Source organism: Miniopterus natalensis, chromosome 18 (assembly GCF_054644295.1).
Source record: "Miniopterus natalensis isolate mMinNat1 chromosome 18, mMinNat1.hap1, whole genome shotgun sequence".
In the NCBI taxonomy this organism is placed as follows: domain Eukaryota; kingdom Metazoa; phylum Chordata; class Mammalia; order Chiroptera; family Miniopteridae; genus Miniopterus; species Miniopterus natalensis.
Genome location: NC_142098.1, coordinates 37,706,992 through 37,730,403, shown reverse-complemented (window position 1 = coordinate 37,730,403; position 23,412 = coordinate 37,706,992). Strand labels below are relative to the sequence as shown.

The window sequence follows — 23,412 nt, the reverse complement described above, 5'->3', positions numbered from 1 at the left end:
ATGTTCGTGCCAGGTGCCTGGGGTTCCTTCTGGCCCTGGGTTCCCCGCCAGATTTACGGCAAGTGTGGCCAGGTGCACCTGCTCCGGAGTGTGTCCCATCAGTGAGCCAGCTAGCAGGAACCTGTCACAGGTGTGACTGTGACTGTGTTGGGGGCCAGTGTCTTTTATGTCTAACTTGATCTATGTCTCTGAGGGTCAACTTTTGACAGTTTTACTGTGTCAGCTGTGAGCTGGTGTGACTGTGTTTGTGTGTGTCCCTGTGAGAGTGTCATCTAGATCAAGCTGTATGTCCAGGTATCCCTGACAGGTGTGTGTGAGCGCACACACTCGCAAGCCTGCTCAGTGGGAATGTCACCAATGTGAACTCGGTCAGTTTGTGGGTCTGGATGCGCTCATCAGTGTGGGTGTCTGTGCACCTGCGTGTGTCGTTCTCACTGCGTCAGTCAGCGTGTCCCAGCATCTGTGTCGGAGTCAGTGTATGTACTGTATTTGTGTCTAGGGGGGTGTGAGTATGTGCCTCAGGTCGGTTTGTGGTTGTGTCTCCTCGCGCCTGTCCGAGGTGTGCATCTGTGAGACTGGCCGTGTGTCTGAGTCGGCGTGTTCCCGCGGCCCTGTCAGCACGTGACTTTGTGTACCCTGGAGTGCGGTTCCGGGTGTGTGTGTCTGTGGGTCCCAGTCAGTGTGTCAGTGTGCCAGTGTCTGTGTCCGGCTGTCCCGCGTCGCCCAGCCAGGCCCCGCCCCGGCCCCGCTGCAGGGAAACCCCCGGCGCTGAGGTAGGGGGCGCGGCGCGCGCCAGCAAGTCCTGACTTGTCCGCGGGCGGGCGGGGCCGTGGCGTCACGCGGGGGCGGGGCGTGGGACCCGTCGGGCGGGGGCGGGGCGGGGCGGCAGCCGAGCGGGCCCAGGATCCGCCGGGCAGCCTGAGACGCGGCGCGAGCCACATGCGAGCGGGCGCCTAGTGGCAGCAGCAACAAAATCGGCAGCGGCGGCCGCGACGTGGACGCGCCTGCGGCCCGACCAGCAGCAGCAGCCACAGCGACAGCAGCAGCCACTGCAGTTAGAGCAGCAGCAGCAGTCGCCGCAGGGAGCGGCGCTCCGCGGGCGCGCCCTCCTGAAGGAAGCCGCCCGCCCCCCACCACCGCCCCCTCCGGCGTGTTCATGCCCCCGGGGTGAGTGTGTGCACCCCGTCTCCCCAGCCGCGGCTGGCCAGGCCGGGTGGGCTCCCTGGAGGAGGTGTCGGAATTGCACGCGGAGAGCACGGGGTGCGAACTGCAACCCCACCGCATGCCTCTCTCTCTCCGCCCCCCACCCCCACTAGGGACTCTGGGCTGGCCTGGGGTCGCTGGGCTGGAGGAACCAAGGCCCCGGGAGCGCAGGTGCCTCAGCGGTCTGGCGGGTTTGTTTACAAACAATGGGGTGCGGGCTCGGCAGCGCCCCCTGGCGGCCAGTGAGGCCCCGGGGAAGTGAGGCGACCCCGACTGCCCCGGTCCCTGCAGTCCGGGAGGGGCGGGGGGGGTACGGAATTGAGGGGCGGCCACACCCCGGGCGCGCGCCCGCTGGGGGCGGCGACAGGGGGCGGCTTGCGGGCCGCGGAGTCTGCGGCTCCTGCGGGCGGGGGCTGCGCCCCAGCAACAGCCAGTTATTGGCCCCGCGCTCGCCTGGCGGGCGGGGCGGGCGCACGTGGCGGCGGCGGGGTTTGGGGGCTGTGACAGCGCAGGGGGGCGTCTGGCCCCGCCGTGGGAGCGCGCGTGTGCGGGGTTGTGGATCTGCAGGTGTCTCGCCTGGGTGTGTGCGTGTGTCTGGCTCCGAGTTTGTGCTGGGGTCCGCAGGGAGTGGTGGTGTCCATCCAGGGGAATGTTTGGGCTGTGGCCCTTCGGGATGTGTGCGTGAGTCCCCGTGCATGTTTGTGTGGAGTGCTGTGTCTGCCCTGCCTAAGGGGTGGGGGCTCTGTTTATGTGTGGGGTACCTGTGTGTGTTCTCTGTGAGAGTTGTCTGTGTGCTGTTTGGGGGTGATTCTATGGGTCTGTGTTGCTTGGGTGTGCTAATGTGTGGTTGTTGTGTGTTGCTTGAGTGAGCTGTGTGTGTTTATATGTGTATCCTGCCTGATGTGTTGTTTGTGTGTGCTCGTGTGTCTTGCCCGTGTGGACTGCCTGTGACTGTGTATATCTCCAGGGCAAGTGTCTCAGCTAAGCATTTGTGATGTGTGCCTGCTGAATGCCGATGCCTGTTTTCTGACCAGGTGTCTGTGAGTTCTGCATGGGTGTGTGTGTGTGTGTGTGTGTGTGTGTGGTGGGGGATTGTCTCAGTTCGGTCTCTGTTTGGCTTGTGTGTCTGGCGTCGGTGTCTGGGAATCGAGGACCGTGTCTCTGTGGGGTCTGTGCAGTACAGTCAGTGGGTGTTGCTGGCAGCCTCTTGCATGGGGCTGTGTCTGAGCCTGTGTGTGTGTGTGTGTTGGGTCTGAGGGGTTTGTCTCTGCGATCGGCTGGCTCATGTGTGTCATGTGGGCTGCGTGTGTGTAGTGTTTATGTCAGTCACGTGAGACCAGTGTTTTGTGTGGGCGCTTTAGGTGTGCGTGCTACCAGGGCTGTGTGGGATTAGAGTTAGCTGCTGTGTGTCGGGGGGCTAACAGTTGGTGATGGTGTTTTGAGGTTGGGGAAGGAGGTTGGGTTGATGCCTGCTGTTCTGCTGTTGTGTCTCTGTGTTGTTGCCGGCATGTGTGGTGATGCGTCTGGGTCTGATGATATGTGTCTGTGTGTGCCTGATTTACATGTGTCCTGGGGTCTAAGAGTTGGTGACAAGTGGATATGTTGGTCAGTGTCCGTGGATGTCTGTTTTGTGTTGATATATGTGTGAGTCCTGAGGTGTGTATGCCTTATCTCTTGGGTGTGTATGTGTGTTTGAGAAGTGCGTGTTCCTGTCTGTGCTTGTGTTGGCTGCATTGTGTGTGTGTGTGTGTGTGTCCATGGGCATATCAACAGTGGGTCAGTGTGTGAGATTCTGACAGTTTGTATATGGTGGGGGGGCGGCGGGTGGAGGGGATGGGTTGTGCCAGACAGCATGCATTGTTTGTATAACTCTTCTGATGGTCTGTGTGTATGTGTGTGTTCACATTTTGGTCAGTGTTTGTGTGTGTGTGTGTGTGTGTGTCCTGTAGACTGAGTGGCAGTGTCCGACACAGGGACCACCTCAATGTTTCTGTGTAAATGGGAGATGAAGTGGGAGGTCAGGCCACACAGTCCTGCCTGAGTCCTTATATGTGTGTGTTGTGTACCCTGCACACACACCCACAAGTTTCTCCATTTGGGTCCTGTGTGAGTCCTTGTGTATGTGCTGGGGGAGCTATCACAGTTCCTGGCTGCCCTCTGTGTGTGCCCATCACTGTGTCCCAGAAGTTAATCCCACCAGCCCATGTCCTGTGTGAACCCCTGTCAGGCTGGGTGAGTTTGTGTTTGGGGCTGTCAATCCTCATGCGCACACACACGCCTGACAGACCCCTGTATCTGAGTCCTGTGTGAGCTCCTGTACTTGCTGTGAGAGCCATCCTGTGCCTCCCTGTCCCTTATGTGTGCCCATCACCAGGTGCTCTGGAGGCTGCACCCTGCTGAGCCCTGGGTCAGCCCCTAGGTGGGTGTGTCTTGTGTGATCATCACACATACACAGTCCCCTCCATCTGGCCCCAGTGTGTGTGGTGGGCGCCATCCCTGCCCTCCATGTGTGCTCATTGCTGTGTGCAGGAGTGGAGGTGCCCTGGGGACCCTGTAGGGGATGTGTATTGTGGGGCCCTGGTGACCTCTGCACTTGCATGCTGACGGAACCCCTCTCTCCCTGTCCTTGAAGACCCCAGGAAGCACCATGGCTCGAGCACTCCAGGAGGGCAGCTCCCCGGAGCCCGTAGAGGGCCTGGCCCGAGATGGCCCTCGCCCCTTCCCGCTCAGCCGCCTGGTGCCCTCTGCTGTGTCCTGTGGCCTCTGCGAGCCCGGCCTGCCCGCCGCCCCCGCTGCCCCTGCCCTGCTGCCAGCTGCCTACCTCTGCGCCCCCACAGCCCTGCCCGCTGTCACTGCTGCCCTAGGGGGCCCCCGCTGGCCTGGGGGTCCCCGCAGCCGCCCCCGAGGCCTGCGCCCAGACGGTGAGTGCCCGCCCCACACGGCGGATGATGGGAGCCGGGAGAGAGACACTGAGGAACTGGCCAAGTGGGAGCGGGTGGAGGGAGGTGGCGAGCTGGCGGGCCACAGGGAGGGTGTGGCCAGTGTGGTCTTTGTGTTGCAAGAAGCAGGAAGACGCTGTAGGAGGCTGGGGGCGGGGGAGGCCGAGTGGGAAGTCCCTCCTGGAATCTGACTGCAGTCCCGGAGTTGCAGCCAGTGGCCTTTTCCCGGCCTGGGGCAACAGCTGTTTCCCAGCCCCTCTCCCCTAGTCTGGGTCCCCTTAGCCCCCTGAGGGTTGTAGTGGGAGAGAGTGTGGGCAGAGGGGGAGGACGGTCACTTCAGGAGGGGTCGAGGGTGGCCTGTTGCCATTATCAGCGTCTTTTTGGCCAGGGCCCGCCCTCTGCACTGTCCCTGAGGAGGAAGGAGGGGGGAGGGGCCATTGTGTTGGGAAAGTGGGGGGGGGCTGGGGGGGTGAGTCTTGGGAAGGGAAGGGTTAAAGGTCCCCTGCCTGATGGGCCGTTAACCCTGTGGTGCCCGGTAGCCCCATCCCAGCCAGCACTCAGTGGCCGGGGAAATACTGTCCTGGTTTCCCTCCAGCCCCACCCGGTCTCTCGAGTCCAGGGAGGCTCGGAGAGAGAAACTTCTGTGACTCAGTTCCCTGGCAGTGGGGCAAGAGGGGACCTCGATTTCAAGGCCAGAGTCCCAGGTGTGGAGACCGCGGCCCTGATTTTTTGGCCTTAGGGACCCCTCAGGCCAGGACCTGGGGTAACTGGAGGAAGAGACGTCAGAGGAGCTGAGAAGGGGGTGGGGCAGGAAGGCATCTCCCGCATCCCAGCCCCCAAGCCCGGGCGCCGAGGCAGCCAGTCTGGCCTCTGGTCTCCAGGCCCCTGCCACATCCGGGGGTGTGGCTTCACTGTGGTTGGACACGAGAGGGCAGGAGACCTGAGGCTTGTGACTGGGTGTAATCAGTGGCTGTATCCCTGTGTGACCTTAGGCCACTTCTTAGGGTAGGCCTCAGTTCCTCCATCTGTTAAATGGAGCAGGCAAAAATTGGCCCCGTTTTGGAATAGAGGTACTTAGGTCGGATGAAAGGAAGGCCCTCCAGACTAACACGGGCGAGACAGGTGATTCCAGAGGCCAGCCAGGACCTCGTCTTGCTTTCTGGTGCCTGGGGAGTAGGAGCTGCCAAATCTGCCTCTAAAGGGGAAAACGGAATCGTTAGAAATGAGGCGGGGAGCAGAAGAGAAATCAGGCGCCTGGAAAAGGGAGAAGCAGGCCCTGGCTAACTAGTCCCTCGGGAACGCCTCAGGGCCCGGAGCGGTCATGGGTGCTGACCACACCCCTCGGCTTTTCCCAGGTCCTCAGCCCTCGCTCTCGCCCGCGGAGCAGCACCTGGAATCGCCGGTGCCCAGCGCTCCGGGGGCCCTGGCGGGCGGCCCCACCCAAGCAGCCCCGGGAGTCCGGGGGGAGGAGGAGCAGTGGGCCCGAGAGATCGGGGCCCAGCTGCGGCGAATGGCGGACGACCTCGACGCACTGTATGCGCGGCGGGTAAGTGCTGGGGGAGGGGTAGACGGCAGGTGGGACTTCCCGCCGGGGAGGGGGCGGCGGGCGGCCCCGCCAGATGTGCGGCAGCTGCTGCCCTGCGCGGCGGGGTCGCGCCGGGGACAGGCTAGTGGGAGGGGCGGCGTGGCCGCGGAGCCGCCGAAGGCCCCGCGCGGCGGCTGGCACGGCCCGGGCTGGGGCAGCGTGGAGCGCCGCGTTGCGCCGGGGCCCGCGGCCGCGGGGACTGAGGGCGGCGCTCGCAGGAGCAGCTCATATATCCCGGGCTATTTATAGCCGGTGAGTCAGCAGCGCCAGCGCCGCCGCGCCCGCCCCTCCCTCCCCCGCTGGCGCGGCGGGCGCGCGCCACCCAGCTTCCCGGGCCGGGGGCGGGGCCTCGGGCTCCGCCCCGCGGGACGGCCCGCCCCCGGAGCCCTCAGCTTCGCCTCCGATTACAACAAAATATTTGAAGCCTACAGCGGAGAATAGAGAATAACAAACATCAGGGTGCCCACCGGGCTCTTCCAGCCTGAACCCGACACCCGCACTGCCCGCTTATTTAAAGAAAAACAAAAACCGGATGTCGCGAAGCCCCTTGTTCCCCTCCGTGACCCGTCCCGTCCCGTCCCCGCTTCTCAAGGAAGCCTCTCGAGTTGGCTTGTCGCATTCCTCTGCAGGTGCTGATTCTTTTACTCCATATTTACCAGGCCACAAACAATGCTTAGGACGGCGGGGTGTTTTTGGCGTAATATACAGGGTGTCCCCAAAAGTGAATACACACTTGAACAGCTGGTTCTATTACATTTTGAAAATGAAAAGTGTTTTAATAAACACTGCCTTTATAATTACTCAAAGTGTGTATACATTTCGGGGGGCACCCTGTATATGATATAGTGTGTATTTCTCTCCAAACTTTTTCCCTCTCAGTTTGTACTTGAGCTTCATCCACGTGGGCAGAGGAGCTTTGATTCACTCGTTTCCACTGGTTCAACATACAGTGTCCATGTTCATGTACCCATTGTTGGGTCGTTAGGATTTTTTTAAATGTTTCAAATTTCACTTACTGACTTTTTTTTTTTGGCTCCTCCAAATGATGCACATTTTCAGGTGCACTCCTGTGTCTGCACAGGTGACACCTGGGTGGTCTGCCCAGCCTCAGCCTTATTAAATGATTGCCAGCTTGCTCACCAAGGGGGCTGTGCCATGTAGCCCCTGGAAGCCATGTAATGGTGGCAGGCTTTTTAACTTGTGCCAATCTGATGTGCCCCCTTTACTACCTCCTGGCTACAAGAATTGGTGGGGAGCGATGAGGAGGCAGGGTCTGGTACCAGGCATCCCACCCTAGGCACCCGTTAGGATCATTAGGATGGTGATGTGACCTTGCTGTCATCTCTAAGATGGGTGTCTCCTTCCCAGGACGGGGGTGGGAGAGTGCTGTCACTCACCTTTCATTTTTGCTGGTGGGAGTCTCGTATCTAGCTTCCTTCTTGCCCACTTTCCTAACACTCTTGGAGCTGAGAGGGTCCTAGAGGCCACCCCGAGTCTTCATCCTGCCCCTGGAAAGAGAGCAGGGGTCAGCTTTACCTGGACATACTTCTGTGTAGCCTCAGCACAGGTGGTGAACTGTTCCCAGTTCCCCTCCTTCCACAGACTGTTCTAGAATTGCTGAGACTATGGGCTCCCTGCTCCCTTCTCTCCATCTCCCCAGCCTTTTAGGGGAGGGCAGTATGGGCTGCAATCCAGCCCCACCCCTCAGCCCCATGTGACTTTGGTTGGGTGACTGTCTCATCTGGAAATCGGTGACAAGATCATAGTTAACATGCACTGAGCACTTGCTGTCCTCCCTCGAGGTGACGACACTGGCCCAGATGGGCAGAGGAACTGGGATTTGAGCCCGCCTGACAATAATAGCGCCTACTTCAGAGTTGTTTGGGGGTGTGGCTCACTCTTAGAACCATGCCTTGCTCCTCCCTGCCCCTGGACCTGACCACCCACTGTGCCCCCGTCACGAGCCCGCTCTCTAACTTCCTCTTCTCTCTCTTTCGCTAGAGACAAGAGGAGCAGCAGCAACACCGCCCCTCGCCCTGGAGGGTCCTGTACAATCTCATCATGGGACTGCTGCCCTTACCCAGGGGCCGCGGAGCCCCGGAGATGGAGCCCAATTAGGTGCCTGCACCTGCCCTGTGGACGTCGGGGACTTGGGGGGCAGGACCCTCCCACATCCTGACGCCCTGGCCAGAGCAGGGGACATTTTCTGCACCATGTAGCATACTGGACTACCAGCCCTGCCTGTCCCAGGGGCGGGCCAGGGCAGCCACTTCAGTCCCAGCCCCGGCCTAGCCTGGGGTGCACTGACGGAGACGTGGACTCCTGGGTCCCTGGCTGAGAAGCCAGGGGAGAGAGGGCTGATGGACTCAGCGTCTGAAGGCGGCGGTGACCGAGAGGGTCGGGACTGAGCCGCCCGCCTCTGCCGCCCACCACCATCTCAGGAAAGGCTGCTGGTGCTGGCTGCCCGTTCCAGCTGCAGGGGTGACACTGGGGGGGTCTCCCGCCCAGTGCTCCTTCACTTTGGGTCTGGCCTCAGGCCCCTGGTGCTTCCCCCCCTCCTCCTGGGGAGGGGGCCTGTGAAGAACAAATGAGCCAAACGTGACCACTAGCCTCCTGGAGCCAGAGAATGGGGTGCGTCTGATGGCTGCCCCAGCCCAGCACCCAGCCATCTTCCCTGAGCCGGCGGGTGGTGGGCATGCCTGCCTCACCTTCATCTGGGGGTGGCCAGGAGGGGCCCAGACTGTGAATCCTGTGCTCTGCCCGCGACCACCCCTCGCCCCATCAATCCCATTGCATAGGTTTAGAGAGAGCACGTGTGACCACTGGCATTCATTTGGGGGGTGGGATATTTTGGCGGAAACCGCCCCAGCCTTAGTCCCCAGGGCGAAGCGCTGGGGGGAAGATGGGGAGTCAGGGAGGGGGGAATCTCAGAAGAGGGAGGAGTCTGGGAGCGGGGAGGGATGGCCCAGCCTGTAAATTCCTGTATATGCGCTGCTGTAGATACCGGAATGAATTTTCTGTACATGTTTGGTTAATTTTTTTTGTACATGATTTTTGTATGTTTCCTTTTCAATAAAATCAGATTGGAACAGTGGATACTCTTTCTGCTCTCCTTCCTCGATCTGTGACCTGGGCAGAGCCTCTGTGACCTGCCTGGGTTCACGGGACACACCCAGTGGTCTGCAGCTGTCCTATGGAGGCTGAGGAGCATGCGCGCCCCTGTATGAGCCCAGCCTGCCCGAGTGCCTGTTCCGCTCCCACTCAAAGTAAAGCCCCGTGAGAGTGGGGGTTTGGGTGATTTCTCGTATAACCCCCCACCCCCCCCCCGCCCTGGATCAAGTATATCATGGGGGCTCCGTATTTACTGAACGAATGAGTGAACTGTAACGTGCTCAGAAGCACCACGATGAGGAGTCCTGGGGAACATGTCCATAATGAGACTGGCCAGTCCCCGCTCTCACGCAGGCACTAGGTGACACCTGGGAGAGCACCTGGAGCTAAGCTCAGAGCAAGGCCTCACTGATGTAACTGCCCCAAGGCCTAGCAGAGTGCTGACACCAAGAGCTGGTGAGGAACTGATGTGAGAAGGTGCTCCTGTGGTTGTCTTCCCGAAAACGGCAACGGGCCAAGCGCTCCTCTGTGCCTGCTCCCCTATAGGACTGGCAGACACAGGTTCGGATCCCAGCTCTGCCCCTTCCCGCTGTCCTCGCAGGAAAGAGGGAGGTTCCGGGGAAATGGCCCTTCTCCTAAAAGGCCAGGGCCAGATAAAGGGAGCCATCGCTTCGGAGAGGCATTGGTCAAAACCCTGTCCAGCATTTGCCCTCCTGGGCGTCTCCCCCAGGAGCGGACGTGCACCTGTCCAGGTGACAGCAATGCGCAAACCAGTTGTCCACGTACCCAACAGCAGTGGAAAGGGAAAGTCATACAACGGCATAGCCAGCCGTTAACTTGAACTAGGGCCTGTCAGTGTGAGTAAGCAATGAGGCAAAACAGGAGTGAACAAGCGATGGGGGCCCTGGGCGCTGGTTTCACCAGCCTAGTCTTCTTCATCTTAAACGCTTGTGCACATGCCCAAGGCCCATGGGGGGGACACACCCAGCTGCCTGACAGTAAAGCTCTGGTTGGTCCTCGCTGCAGCCCCCAACCTCCTTTTAACAGTAACAGTTCACAGAGTTATCCACGTGACCAGATTAGGTCGATAAATTTATTATTTGTTTTCCAACTGTCCCTTCTTCTTTTTAATCCTCACCTGAGGATATTTTTTCCATTGCTTTTCAGAGAGTGAAAAGGAGAGAGAAACATCGATGTGAGAGTGAAACTTCGATTGGCTTCTTCCTGCAGGCCCCCTACTGGGGATTGAGCCCAAAACCCAGCATGTGCTGTTGACCAGGAATCAAACCTGCGGCCTCTCAGTGCGTGGGACGGTGCTCAACCAGCTGAGGCACACGGGCCAGGGCAATTGTCCCATTTTTGTTCCTGCTTCCTCTCCTGTCCTCTCTTGGGTTATTTGAATAGTTTTTAGAATTATTTTCAATTTATCCTCTGGGGTTTCGGCCTTTATCCAGTGCTGCTCTAGGGATGACACCCACATCCTGTTCGCTCAGGGCTGTTGGACCACTTCACGGACGGTGTAGAAATGGTGCCACTGCTCAGGTCCCCAAGCCTCTCTGCTCCATCAGTCTATGCTATAGCTGCCATATGGATTAGGTTTACATCCATGACAAAGTCCACAAGACCATGTCACAACGTTTGCTTTAGTCATACATACTTCAAATAAATTAAGAGGGAAAAAGTCTTTTTAAAAAATTTCCCCATTTATCTACCATTTCCAGTTCCAAGTTTCTCCTGGGACAATTTCCCATAAGCCTGAAGACCTTACATTAGCATTTCTTACAGTGTATTTCTGCTGGCCACAATGTCTCTTAGTTTTATCTGAAAATACCTATTTTCACTGTTTTGACTCACTGTTTCCTTTTAGCATTTTAAAGTTGTTTCAGGCCCTGGCTGGGCAGCTCAGTTGGATACAGTGTCGTCTTGCTACACCAAGATTTTGGGTTTGATCCCTGGTCAGGGCACATGCAAAAATCAACCAATGAATGTATAATTAAGCGGAACAACAAATCGATGTTTCTTTCTCTCTCCCCCCGCCTTCCTCTCTCTCTAAAAGTCAATAAAGAGCACTGGCCAGTGTGGCTCGGTTGGAGGTTGTCCGGTACACCAAAATGTGGCAGATTCCATTCCTGGTCAGGGCATGTACCCGGGTTTCGAGTTGATCCCCTGTTGGGGGTAACTGATTAGTGTTTCTCTCTCACATCAATGTCCCTCTCTCTTCCTCTCTCTAAAGTCAATGAAAAACATATCCTTGGGTGAGGATTAAAAATAAATATATTTTTTAAAAAGATGTTGTTTCACTGTCTCCCAGCCTCCATCGTTTCTGATGAGATACCCAGGACCGTTTGAGTCATAGTTCCTCTGTAATGTGTTGTTTTTGTCCGGCTACTTTCAAGATTTTTTCTTCATTTTTGATTTTCATATTGACTACAATATGCCCAGGCACAGTTTGTGTGTTTTTAAATAACATTCATCCTGTTTCGGATTCACTGAGCTTTTCAAATCTGTAAATATTTGTCTTTCACCAAATTCCAGAAGTTTGGGCCATTACTTACTCAAATATTTTTTCTTCCCCACTTTCTCTCCTCTTTCTGGGACTCCAGTTACATGTGTATCAGACCTCTTCAGAGTGTCTCGCAAGTCCTGGAAGCTCTTGTTATTTAAAAAAATTTTCCTTTTTAGCCTGGGTAATGCCCATGAATCTATTTCCAGTTCACGTAACCCTTTCTCTCTCTTCATGCTGCTGTTATATTAGGTCTACCAGTGAGTTTTTAAAATTGCAGGTATAGTCTTTCTCAGTCCTTGAACATCCATTATTTCTCTGCTGAGATTTCCTATTTTTCATCATTGCTTTTTTTTTTAAACTTCGATGAGCATAGTTGTACTAGCCGCTTTCCAGTCCTTGATTAGCCCTAGCCAGTTTTGCTCAGTGCTTAGAGCGTCTGCCCATGGATTGAAGGGCCCCGGGTTGATTCCTGCCAAGGGCACATCTGATACATCGATGTTTCTCTCTCCCTTCCACTCTCTCTGAAAAGCAAGGGGAAAAATATCCTTGGGTGAGGGTAAATAAACAAAGCCCTTGTCTAATTCCAACCCTTGGGTTGTGTCATCTTGATTTTTCCCTTGAGAATGGGTCACATTTTCCTGACCCTATGATGATTAGGTAATTTTGGACCGTATTCTGGATATTATGAAGGTAATGTTGTGGACATTCTGGATTTTGTTATATCCTCCAAAGGATGTGACTGTTTTTGTTTTAAGGGACATTTAAGTTTGTTAGACTATTGCGGAGGGGACAGCTCGGACCCAGTTCAATTCAACCCTGCTGTGTCTGCCCCACACTTCACAGTCCAGAGGTCAGCAGGAGCAGGGCTGAATTTACACATATATGTTTTTCCTTCCTTGGCACTTTCCTTTCCAGCAGCTCTGGTTATTCCGACTCTCCCTGCTGCTTCAGGCCAGTCAGACAGCTGGTTTCCTACCCGAGTCCTAGCTGCCTGGCGCAGCGCCTCCGGGAAACACACGCGCACCGCGAAAACCCCGTGGTGGACTCCTTGCAACTTTCAGCTCCCCTCCCAAATCTTCCTGCCTTTGTTCACTCTCCAGTCATCCGATAGTCGTTTTTTGGCTAGGGTTTTTGTGTGTTTTGTTTTGTGTCGTCTAGAATTTAGTTATTTGCAGGGGGGTTTGTGTGTGAGAAACTTACCCCATCACACAAGAAACAGAACTTTGGTATCTTCTTTTTAATAGAACCAAATGTATCATATTTAGGATTGAAAGTGGGGGATCCCTCCCAGTAGTGGCTTCTAGAGAGGTTTGCTCTTCATTGCCCAGTTTTTTCCTTTCTTAGAAAATACGGCTGTCTTTGTACAACTCAATTCTGTACTACACACATGTACTATGTATCTAAACAACAAATGAGACATACAAAGCCACCACCCTCCAGCCTTTTGGAAAGAGTCACCATCTCAAATGCACTTATATACCCTGTAACCTGAGCATTTGGCTTTGGGAAGTCTTTCCCAAGTGTGTACAAAGAAAACAGGCTCAGTGTCACTCAACAGCAGTCTGATTAAATAGCTTATGGCTCATCTGTGGTTTCGGAATTTGATGCCTGATGCGCCGACAGGGATCTCCAAGGCAATGAGAACAAGCAAGTTGCAGGAAAAGTTATTTATAAATATGCATAATAGCAGCTAACATTGAGCAATTTCCACTCAAAGAACATATTAATTCATTTAATTTTCACACATCAGAGGAATGGTCCTATTACCCCATTTACAGATGGGGCAGCTGAGGTACTAAAAGGTCACTTGCCCAAGATCACAGAGCTAAGTGGTAGAGACTGGGTTTGAGCCTGACCGCCTCGAAGGATTCACTCTCAGTGGCATTGAGGGGTAACCTCTGGGGGCTAGGTACGCAAGCTCACACCTGACCTACACAAAAAGCAGCTCAGGTTTCTCTCCGAGATGTTGAGTTTAGCTGTGAAGTCAGCTGCTCCTGCTACGTGGCCAACACTGAGCTGACAGGCCGTGACGCAGTGGGGAGGAATCTTTTTACTCTTATGCTGGTATATTACTTGATAGTTTTAGTACAAGCTTAAAAACAAAATCCACCTGCCCTCTGGACCCAGCTGAAGAGAATCCCTTAGCACCTGGGCCGCCTCGTGGTTCTCAGTGGTGACTGCTAGGTCTAAGGACCTCGTGAAAGCAAAGTCCGAGTCTCCTTGTCTTCACCAAGATCGGAACGCTGACACTACATGAATGTTTCCTAAATGTCCCATCGGAAAGTCTTCCCCATCAGCCCACATTCCATCCCTTACCTCCTGGATGAAGCCATTTCCTCATCTGCAATATGGTCACAACACTATCTACCCTCATAGGGTTGCCGTGAGGGTTCAAACAATTTAGCTAAAGCACAAGCATTTTGGAAAGTCCCAGGCAGGTGGTGTGAATGTACTAGTATTATTCAACTCTTGACCTGAAAACTACCACCCAAGCTTCCATTCCGCCTGTAAAAGGGCAAGTAGGACATACCTCAATAGATAAACATATTTACAATAGAAACTGACAAAATGGATCTGCACTGCAAGAATGTGGGGCTGTAATGGAACCCAGAGCTTTTATTGTAATTTTTTACCTGTTCCACTGGAATGTTCTGCCTGAGCCTTTAGCATGTTAAGCACTGACTGGAGTTTGGCTCCTGCACAAACCAGACAAACAGAGCGGGGTATGCAGGGAAGAAACCCACCCACCTTGACACCAGCCCATTTCCCTTCATTCGGTAGCTCCAGCACCCCAAAATATGTCATTTTCAAGAGCAGATCCTCCTTCCCACGTGGGCTGCGTATCTCCTGGAGGTACTAGAAACCACGGGATAATCACTGTGCATTTCCTGTAGACTTAGGGAAACCCTTTATGGTAATACTGATGTGTAATACGGGAGGATGTGAAATTTGAAGACACGAGGATAGACACTTCTTGCCTGGGGCTGGTGGCTTCCAGCACCACCTCTCTGGTTCCCAAGGGCTCCTCTCTGGATGACTCAATCTCTGCCCTGAGAGGTACAGGGTGGGAAAGTTTGAAGAGCCTTAGAGATTCTACGATGACAATTTTTTTATCCATCCACACCCGCATGCTCCCCCTTGTGACCAAGGCTCCACATTGCAAAGTAAAGGATGTCATTAGCTGAACAGTTCTAAGAGGGCAGGAGATTCCCGCAACAATAAAACCCGACCTCAGTGTCACAAGGTCCCTCTAGAAACGCAGCCCTTGCCTCACCAAGGTGGGAGCAGAGGTGACCTGGAGGGACAGCTGGGAACTGAGTTCTACCTCCCAGAGAGTTCTTTTTAGAGTGCAACACGATTAAAACAGGAAGAGAGCGAATTTATTCGTTCAAACTGGCCAGGCCCAAACCTCACACAATTTTACATCAAGGAGGAACCTGCTCAGAGTTGGTGTTCCCGTGACAGCTTTGACTTGGACCAGCAGTGGGACTGGGCATGTTACTTAAGCGTCACTTACCTTCACTGCCCACTTTTACTCTGCACACTGTCTGGTGCAGAGATGAGTTACATAAAAGGCAGCATCCGTACCATGTTTTACTCCATTGCCTATATAATAACTCTTGTCACTGAGAATAGCCACTATGTGACTGAATCATTCAACAGACAACTGGAATCAGAGGCTTCTACACACTCTAACTTTTGCTGCATTACCCAGAAAAACGGTGGCAGGGACAGTGTTGGAGGGGGGGCATCTTGGACTCATGTTTAGAGCATCCCGTGGAATTTCTTCAGGTTTAAAAAGGCAATTGGTGGGATCACTCCCCATCAGAGGATGTTTCAAATGTGGAGGAAAAACAAACAAGTCCTAAAGCAGATAACTTTATTTCTATAATTCCTGTTTAAAGAACCATGGGAATCTAGAAAATATAAAAAAACACAAACAGCTGCCATTCAGGGGTAAATGAAGGACCAACACAGCCCTTAAATGAAACAGTCTCCAGCTCCACATCAGAGCTGGGGTTTGCAGAGACGACAGGCTCATCTCTCCCTGTGCGGCCCCAGAGCAGAATCCCCAGGGGATAGGGTCCTGGCACCTGCCTTTTAATACAAATTTTCCTACTAATATTCAACTTGCAAGGTCTTGCCCTAATGCCCAAAAGGACCTGGTACCATTTCCTCTGTTCCACAGCCCAGGCTGGAATCACTAATCCTCAACTAAAACTCAGGAACAGCGCACCAGATGCCACCTGTTGTTTTTCAGGATTTCAAACTTTGGAGGAAATACATCCCGCCTGCCATGTTTTTTCCTCTCAGGGCACCTGTCTGCATTTGGAACTGCAGTTCCACTAGTGTTTCATCGGGCCTGGGCCTTACTCCCCCCCTGAGGTCATGCTCCTTGCTACGTGACATCAGGCGAGGAATAAGTCCAAGAAGGTAGCGAGAGGCTACTAAGCAACCAGGCGTGTTGGTTCCTGGCAGGCATCTCTAGCTGTACCCCAGAGGCCTGGTGACCGTGACAGCACCAGGACAAAGAGGTGTCAGAGGGTGCTTTCAGGTGATGGCCACTCAGGGGAGCTTGCAAACAGTCCTGCGCAGTACTGGATGGCGACAGCCAGTCCCTCCGCCCTTTAATGTGCAGCAGCTGCTGGTGTCCGCAAGGAGCACATCTGCACAACCTCATCGCACGCGGGAAATAGTTTGCATTGGTCCAATGACTTCACTCTCCTCTTGCCTAGAGATGCCTCAGTGGGAGGAAGGGCGTGGGGAACACATGCAGGCACACTGGGGGTCAGCATCTCTGGGGCTGCCAGGTCGTGGGTTCACTTGGGGCCGAGGCACTCCACAATCCCATTTCCCTTCATACCATCAAAAAAGAAGAAGTTGTTGTGAGGTGGGTCCCTTTGAGACAGGGCCTGGGGAGAAAAACAAGAGGGTTCAGCTCAAGTGCTTGAAAAGGAATAAAATGGGGGGGGCCCACCCCACACCAGATCTTCTGTAAGCAGCGTGCGCAGTGGTTTCTCAATAGAGGTTGATTTTGCTCCCCAGGGGCTATTTGGCCACGTCTGGAAACTTTTTTTCCCCCAAATACAAGCAGAAGTTTATTTAGAAAGTCCAAGATAGAAAAAGGGAGCCAGCTGGGCTGTGTGGGCTCAGGAAACAAATTACAGAGGCAAAAGAAGGGCCCTTGGAGCTCAGCAGAAAGAAGGCAGAGATAAGGTGCCTGGGGGAAGGTGGTGGAAAGGACGTGTGTGCTCTAGAGAGCACGCACATGGAGACACTGTTGACTGTCATGTGTCTGTGCTGGCCCTTACCAGCTGTGTGCCCTCTGACAGATCACTTAGCCTCTCTCAACCTTACTTTTCCCAAGTAAAGCAAACATAACAAATGTATTATCCTAGGCATTAAGAGAGATGATGTACCTTGAGTACCTTAACCAGTGCCTGGCAAACGGCAGTGATAATTATTTATGACTGTGACTGAGAAAGGCAGTGACTCACTCCACATGTCTTAGCTGAAGCCTTCACTAGGAGACCCAGCGGCCTGCCTTCCACAGGGAAGGCCTGGGAGCTCTGCTGTTCTCCCACAGACACAGTGACTGTCTCGTGGGATTAACAAGACACAGCACTTTTAAGGACAGGCTTAGACAACCTGAAATCACAGGCTGAGTCATGTGTATACATGTGTATACTGGGTTCATACATGCCGGTGCCTTTTCTATGAGGTTCTGGACCCAAATAGGGTTACCAATTGAAGAGGACATCACCTAAGCCAGCTTCTAGGCAGTGTTTTGAGGTTCCAGGGAACACCATATTGTCACTCATAAGGCAAGACCTCATTTACAAGGTTAGAAATTGCTCTAAACATCCCAAACTTCTCCTTAAACTGAGTGCCAATCCTCATCTGTAAAAAGGGATAATCATATCTACTTCAAGTAGCTTTTCAGCCATTTGTCCAAAGAAGTGTTTTCAGCATCTGCTCTGTGTTAGGTATAGTGCTAGATACTAAGGATGGGGCTTGGATCTGACATGTTTGCCCCTGGCGTGCACATGAAAAGGCAAATAAGTAGTGCCTGCCTGTGAGGGTCTCTGGTGAGAATGAAATGATCATCCTGTAATGTGCCTGGAGCAGAGCAAACTCTCAGTAAGTGGGAGCTGCTACTACTAATGGGGCCAGGCACCCCTTACCAGTGGCTGAGGATCTCAAGCACTCGGCCAGGTGGAAGGGCCCAAGAGCCCACAGCTGGACTCCTAGAGTCTGGAATGAATCCAACTTACAGATGATACAATCGACTTAACACAGAGCCTGGGGTGGCCACTGTTGTCACTATCACCTGTAGCACTGTGGGCAGGGAGACCTACTGTGGACAGTGGGGAAAGGAAGGACGATTTCCACCTAAGGAAGCATGACATAACGGGGACATGGGCAGAATACATGGTCTCTGAGATGATATAAGGGGGGAAGGAAATAAAGATTCCGAGAAAACAGGCTTTTACATTTGTCCTCCATCTCCTACTGTTCACTTTTTAAGTGGTCAGATGGTCTCTGAGAAGGGGGAGGTCTGTGGCCCTCAGACTGCAGGACCCTACTGCCAGCTGCCTGGAACTGTGTTAAGTAGAGGTGGGGGAGTGGTAGGGACAGGACAGCAGGGCATGGGGTGAACATGGGGCAAAAGGTAAAGTGCTTCCCAAGCCAGATGGGGGTAGGAGATTCCAGACACGCCCAGCAACCAAGAATGCAGAGTGCTCTGGCTATCTGGCATAAACAGAAACAAGATGCTGGGCAACAGCTGTCCCCAGCAGGCAGAGAGGAGGGGGCTGCATTAGAGGTTAGGATTGGGATGCAGAGAAGCCGCTGCAAACAATGGGGTCAAGGCCACCTGCCTTGACCCCCAATCTCCATCCCGTATGAAAAATCCAGGGAGCGGCTTCTCGGTGGGATGTACAAAAGTGAGCCTGGGGACGGCAAGGGCAGCAGCTCTGGGTCCATGCAGACGTAGAGAGCTAGATGGGGTGTCATTTAGGGACAGCGCCTAAGGCACAATGGCCAAGTAGTAAAGAGCACAGGCCCAGAAACCAGACTGCCTGGGCTCCAATCCCAGCACCATACTTCCCCACACCTCCATCCCCACTTTCTACAGCAGGGATCACAACATTTCCTATCTCATGGGGTTGCTGTGAGGATGAATGAGTTCATCCATGTAAAGAACAGTCTTTGGGTGGCTCATGCTTATCTATCATTGTGGTCACTACAGGCTACAAGAATACATACGCATCCGTTCCCACCTATGATCCTCCATCACTGCACTGTCACTCACCAGGCACCGCTGCCCACAGAAGAGAACAAACCACCACTGCAAGTCTATGAGCACCCAGAACCTGATAAAGGCCAATCCGACGTCTCTGGGCAAATATCAAAGTCCCCAAAGAAAGTAGAACTAGAGGGCATGGTCTAGTTTTAGCAACCCGAATGTTCTAGAATAAATTTAAAATGCTGTGCTAGCTGTGGTTATATGACCCCAGGTAAGATACTTCCCTTCTGAGAGTGCCAATGACACTTACCTAACATGTCACAGGTCACCCTTAGAGCCTGTGCGCCTCCTGGCACAGGCACTGGTACAGCTTTTCCTCTTTCTCTGTAAATAGCTATGGTGTATTAACAAGAGGAAACTCTGAGGCCATGGTGAAGGACAGAGGTGAAGAGCACGGATTTTGGAGTCCCTTCTAAGGGCCTCAGTAGTGTCCTCCCATAAGAGGGGGTCATGACAGGACTGATTTCACAGAGCCACGAGAATCAGAATACCTGGAAACCTCAAAAGCACCAGACCCCTGGTTGGTTCAGCTAAGGGAGTGCAGGTAGCACCATGTCCAGCTCTGGGTTCAGCACAGAGGCGGCACTCAGGGCACTTGCTGAATGCCCACCTGGGTGGGCTGGAGAGAATGGGATAGGCTGGAAAAGGGAAGAAAGGAAAAGGGTGGAGCATGAAACAAGGACCAGCGGGGTCAGAGAAACCAGGGAGCTCAGACAGCCCAGGGCACTCTCTCGGCACTTCTACAAGGTGTGCGGTGGATCACTGTCTTCTGCTCCACAGTGACTATTTACCTTCACAATTTCCTGGGCCAAGATCCCGCCAACCACTGCACACACTGGGGCCATCTCAGAGAAGCAGTACCTAGGGGAGAAGACAAGTAAAATGAAGCGCTGAAACAGGAAGGTGGGAGGACAGTGGAGAGGGTCGGCAATGGGCTGCCTGAATGAAAACATCTACCAGGAGGAGTCAATTTAGACAGCAGTGCTAATGCTGGCATCTAGGCGTGAAAGTTAAATCTGATCCAGGGGTTAGCGGGTGGTGGGGAAAGACCTTTGAACCTTGGAGGGCAGGAATTGTTTCACACTTTTTATTTTTTTAAAGTTAAAGAAAAGACTATATCTGTGCCTCCTAAAAATAAGGTCCTACAAATATCAGATGTTTCGGTGCCCGGGTCACATTCTCGCAATTCTCTCCTTACCCATAATGGGCGGTGGGTTCTATATGCTATTCCCAGACAAATGTCAGGGAGAAGGCCTGTGTTAACATGCAGGAGGCATGGGAAATTTGGGACTTGAAATTAAAGTATGGGGACAGAAAAAGTCTTCACTACCCACATAGATACCAGTCCTTCTTCGGCAAGGATGGGGCACCCAGAGGACAAATTTTAACTGATACCGTCACTGGTCCCTCCAAATCACCCATCCTGGGTATCTAAACACTACCTCCCACCACCTCCCCAGAGGAAGTAAGCTCTGCCAGTGTCCAGCCTGTACTCAAAGGTTTTTTGTTTTTTTAATATATCTTTATTGATTTCAGAGAGAGGAAAGGAGAGGGAGAAAGAGAGATAGAAACATCAATGATGAGACAGTCATTGATTGAGCCCACAACCTGGGCATGTGCCCTGACCAGGAATCGAACCCTGATCGCCTGGATCCTAGGTGGATGCTCAACCGCTGAGCCACGCCTGGCTGGGCTCAAAGGTATTTCTTAAATGACCAAACTGGGACACAGAAAAGTTGTAGCCTCTGGAAGGAACCCTACCACCAAAAGACCAACTCCAGTGGCCTCCCAGTTTGTGCTCAGCTTTCTAGAAATTTTAAAAAGTGCACACACCTAAACATACATAATTTTAAACCCAAGTACTATCAATTACTATTCATCCCACACTGTAATCTACTGATGGATATTCAGACTGTTGAACACTGTGGTCATATATCTTGCATAGATGTCCAAACAATTTTTTATGGTAAATCCCTAAATACAGAATTTCTGGGCCCTGATACATTTTGCCAAAACGCCCTCCAGAAAGTCTAAGCCCCGTCCGGCTGGGCCCTCTTAAAAAAAAAAAAAAAAAAAAAAAGCCCGGCCAGGCGGGGCTCAGCGGTTGAGCATTGGCCTAGAATCCAGGAGATCACGGTTTGATTCCCGGTCAGGGCACATGCCGGGTTTCGGGCTCAGTCCTCAGTCGCGAGCATGCAGGAGGCAGCCAATCAGTGACTCTCTCATCACTGATGTTTCTATCTCTCTCCCCTCCTCTTCCTTCCTCTCTCTGAAATCAATAAAGATATATTTAAAAAAAATACACCTGTTCTCTTGAGATCATACTACACAATTTAATATTCTGCCTTCTCTCTCTTTAAAGTCTATTATCTTGTCCTGGCCAGGTATTTCAGATGGTCAGAGCATCACCCTGATACACAAAGGTTGCAGGTTCAATCCCAGGTCAGGTCACATGCAGGAATCAACCAATGAATGCATAAGTAAGCGGAACAACCCTGGTTGGTGTGACATCCTGTGCACCAAAAGGTTGGTTGGGTGTCATCCCGTGCACCAAAAGGCTGCCGGTTCAATTCCAGGTCAGAGCACATGCCCAAGTTTCGGACTCCATTCCTAGTAGGGGCAGGCAGGAAGCAGCTGATCCATGTTTCACTCTCACATCGATGCTTCTCTCTCTTTTCCTCCCTCTCCCGTCCCCTCTCTCTACACATTATAAAAAAATCTTTTTAAAAAATCTCAAAATGTTTAAAAATAAATGCAACAAATTGATGTTTCTCTCCCTAAAAAAAACACACACAATACATTAAAAAAAATTCTTTTTAATTATCTTAACTAAATGCTAGCAAACCAAACCAGCAACATATAGAAAGGATTATACACCACAACTAAGTGGTACTTATGTCGGATACAAAGTTGGTTCAACAGCTGAAAAATCAATCGGTGTAATATGCCATATTAACTGAATAAAGGACAATAAACACATGATCTTCTCAACTGACACAGAAAAAGCATGTGACAAAATCCAGCACCTTTTCATGAAAAAAAAAAAACACTCAACAAACTGAGAGGAAAACTTCTTCAACCCGATAAAGGGCATCTATGAAAAATTCACAACTAACATCATAGTCAATGGTAAAAGACTTTTTGAAAAGCTTTCCTCCCAAGATCAGGAACAAGACAAGGATGTCTGCTCTCACCACTTCTACTGGACCTTGTATAGAATGTTCTAGCAGGGCAATTAAGGAAGGAAAAAGAATTAAGAGACCTCAGATCAGAAAGGAAGAAGTAATACATATTCACAGATGATATAATTTGGCATATAGAAAATACTAAGGAATTCAGAGAAAAATTATTTGAACTATTAATTCAGCAAGGCTTGCAGGATACAGGATTAATATACAAAAATCAACTGCACTTCCAGATATTAGTAATGAACATTATAAAAAGGAAATTAAGAATTCCACTTATAATAGCATCCAATATAAAATACTTGAAATAAATTTAACTAGATGTAAAAAAATGTACTCTGAAGACTAACCGCTGAGCCACACCGGCTAGGGCTATCATTAACTCTTCAATGCCTTTCCAATTTCTCTTCCTTTTAATATTATAATGAGTGTCTTTTGTACACAAATGTTTGCTCAAATTATTTCTTTAGAGTATATTCTTATTAATAAGGAGAATTATTGTGCCAAAGAGGGAACATTTTAATCACTCTTGATACACATTTCTAAAGTGTTCCCTGAAATGGTTACACCTTTTCCCACCACACTTGCTGACAATAAGTGTTTTGTGTGTTTTTTTTAAATCTAAAGGATTTTGTTGATTTTACATATGCTATGACAGAAAATGCAGAAGATGACACATTACCAGTGGTCAATGATTTTTCTCTGGGTAATGGGATTACAAGTGATTTTCATTTTCTTCTTTGAATTTATTCTGTACTATCCGATTTTTCCATAACATGTATATTACTTCCGTAATTTACAAATCAGTAAGTTCACAAAAGGACAAATATTGTATGATTCCATATATATAAGATACCTAGAATAATCAAATCCATAGAGACAGAAAATAGAAGTTACCAGAGGCTTGGAGAAGGCAGAAAGGAAAGTTAGTGGATGGTGGTGATGGTTGCACAACAGTGTGAATGTACTTAATGCCACCGAACTGTATGTTTGGGAATGGTTACAATAGTATATTCTAGGTTGTGTATATGTAACCACAATAAAAATTTTAAACAGTAACAGTTATATTTACATATACAAATTATGAATGTTCATCATAAACATATATAATAGTGGAAAACTATAAACAACTTAAATACCCACCCGATAAGGTGATGGTTAAATAAAAGCCATGTGTCAGACAGGACATGGATCTGTATTTTTGATACAAATAGTTCTATGACATGCTGAAAAAAGAAGGCTATTGTATGGAAAGTATGATCTCATTTTGATATTAAAAAAAGAGAAAATATGCCCTAGCTGGTTTTTCTCAGTGGTTAGAGCATCAGCTTGTGACTGAAGGGTCCCGGGCTCAATTCTGGCCAAGGGCACATACCTTGGTTGTAGGCTCAATCCCTGGCTTCGGTCGGGCACGTGCAAGGGGCTACCAGTCAATGTCTCTCTCTCACATCAATGTTTCTCTCTGTTTCTCTCTCTCCCTCCCACTCTCTCTGAAGAGCAATGGGAAAAAAAATCCTTGGATGAGGATAAAAAAAAAAAAAAAAAAATGCATGGGTAAATATAAACAGACATCT

The 23,412-nt window shown here is 51.6% G+C and overlaps 2 protein-coding genes across 2 annotated transcripts in view; one reads left to right on the top strand and one right to left on the bottom strand.

Annotated features, from left to right (window-relative positions):
- The first annotated feature begins 1,150 nt into the window (after positions 1 to 1,150).
- BBC3 (BCL2 binding component 3) lies at positions 1,151 to 7,933 on the top strand. The gene is made up of 4 exons (XM_016216719.2): positions 1,151 to 1,167; positions 3,836 to 4,124; positions 5,498 to 5,688; positions 7,729 to 7,933. Exons 2-4 carry the CDS (start codon positions 3,851 to 3,853, stop codon positions 7,843 to 7,845), a joined length of 582 nt encoding a protein of 193 aa, XP_016072205.1. The 5' UTR covers positions 1,151 to 1,167; positions 3,836 to 3,850; the 3' UTR covers positions 7,846 to 7,933.
- A 7,274-nt stretch (positions 7,934 to 15,207) lies between these two features.
- SAE1 (SUMO1 activating enzyme subunit 1) overlaps positions 15,208 to 23,412 on the bottom strand; it is a 45,514-nt gene continuing 37,309 nt past the window's right edge. The window contains exons 8-9 of the mRNA XM_016216730.2: positions 19,445 to 19,514; positions 15,208 to 16,257 (exon numbers count right to left, since the gene is read on the bottom strand). Coding sequence (XP_016072216.1) covers positions 16,165 to 16,257; positions 19,445 to 19,514 — 163 coding nt within the window. The 3' untranslated portion in view covers positions 15,208 to 16,164. The remainder of the gene's footprint in view (positions 16,258 to 19,444; positions 19,515 to 23,412) is intronic.

Excerpts from the sequence above, each read along its gene's own strand:
- BBC3 (XM_016216719.2), top strand. The coding sequence starts at position 3,851 with ATGGCTCGAGCACTCCAGGAGGGCAGCTCCCCGGAGCCCGTAGAGGGC. Across the intron at positions 4,125-5,497 it reads CCGAGGCCTGCGCCCAGACG|GTCCTCAGCCCTCGCTCTCG; the intron begins GTGAGTGCCCGC and ends GGCTTTTCCCAG. Across the intron at positions 5,689-7,728 it reads ACGCACTGTATGCGCGGCGG|AGACAAGAGGAGCAGCAGCA; the intron begins GTAAGTGCTGGG and ends CTCTTTCGCTAG.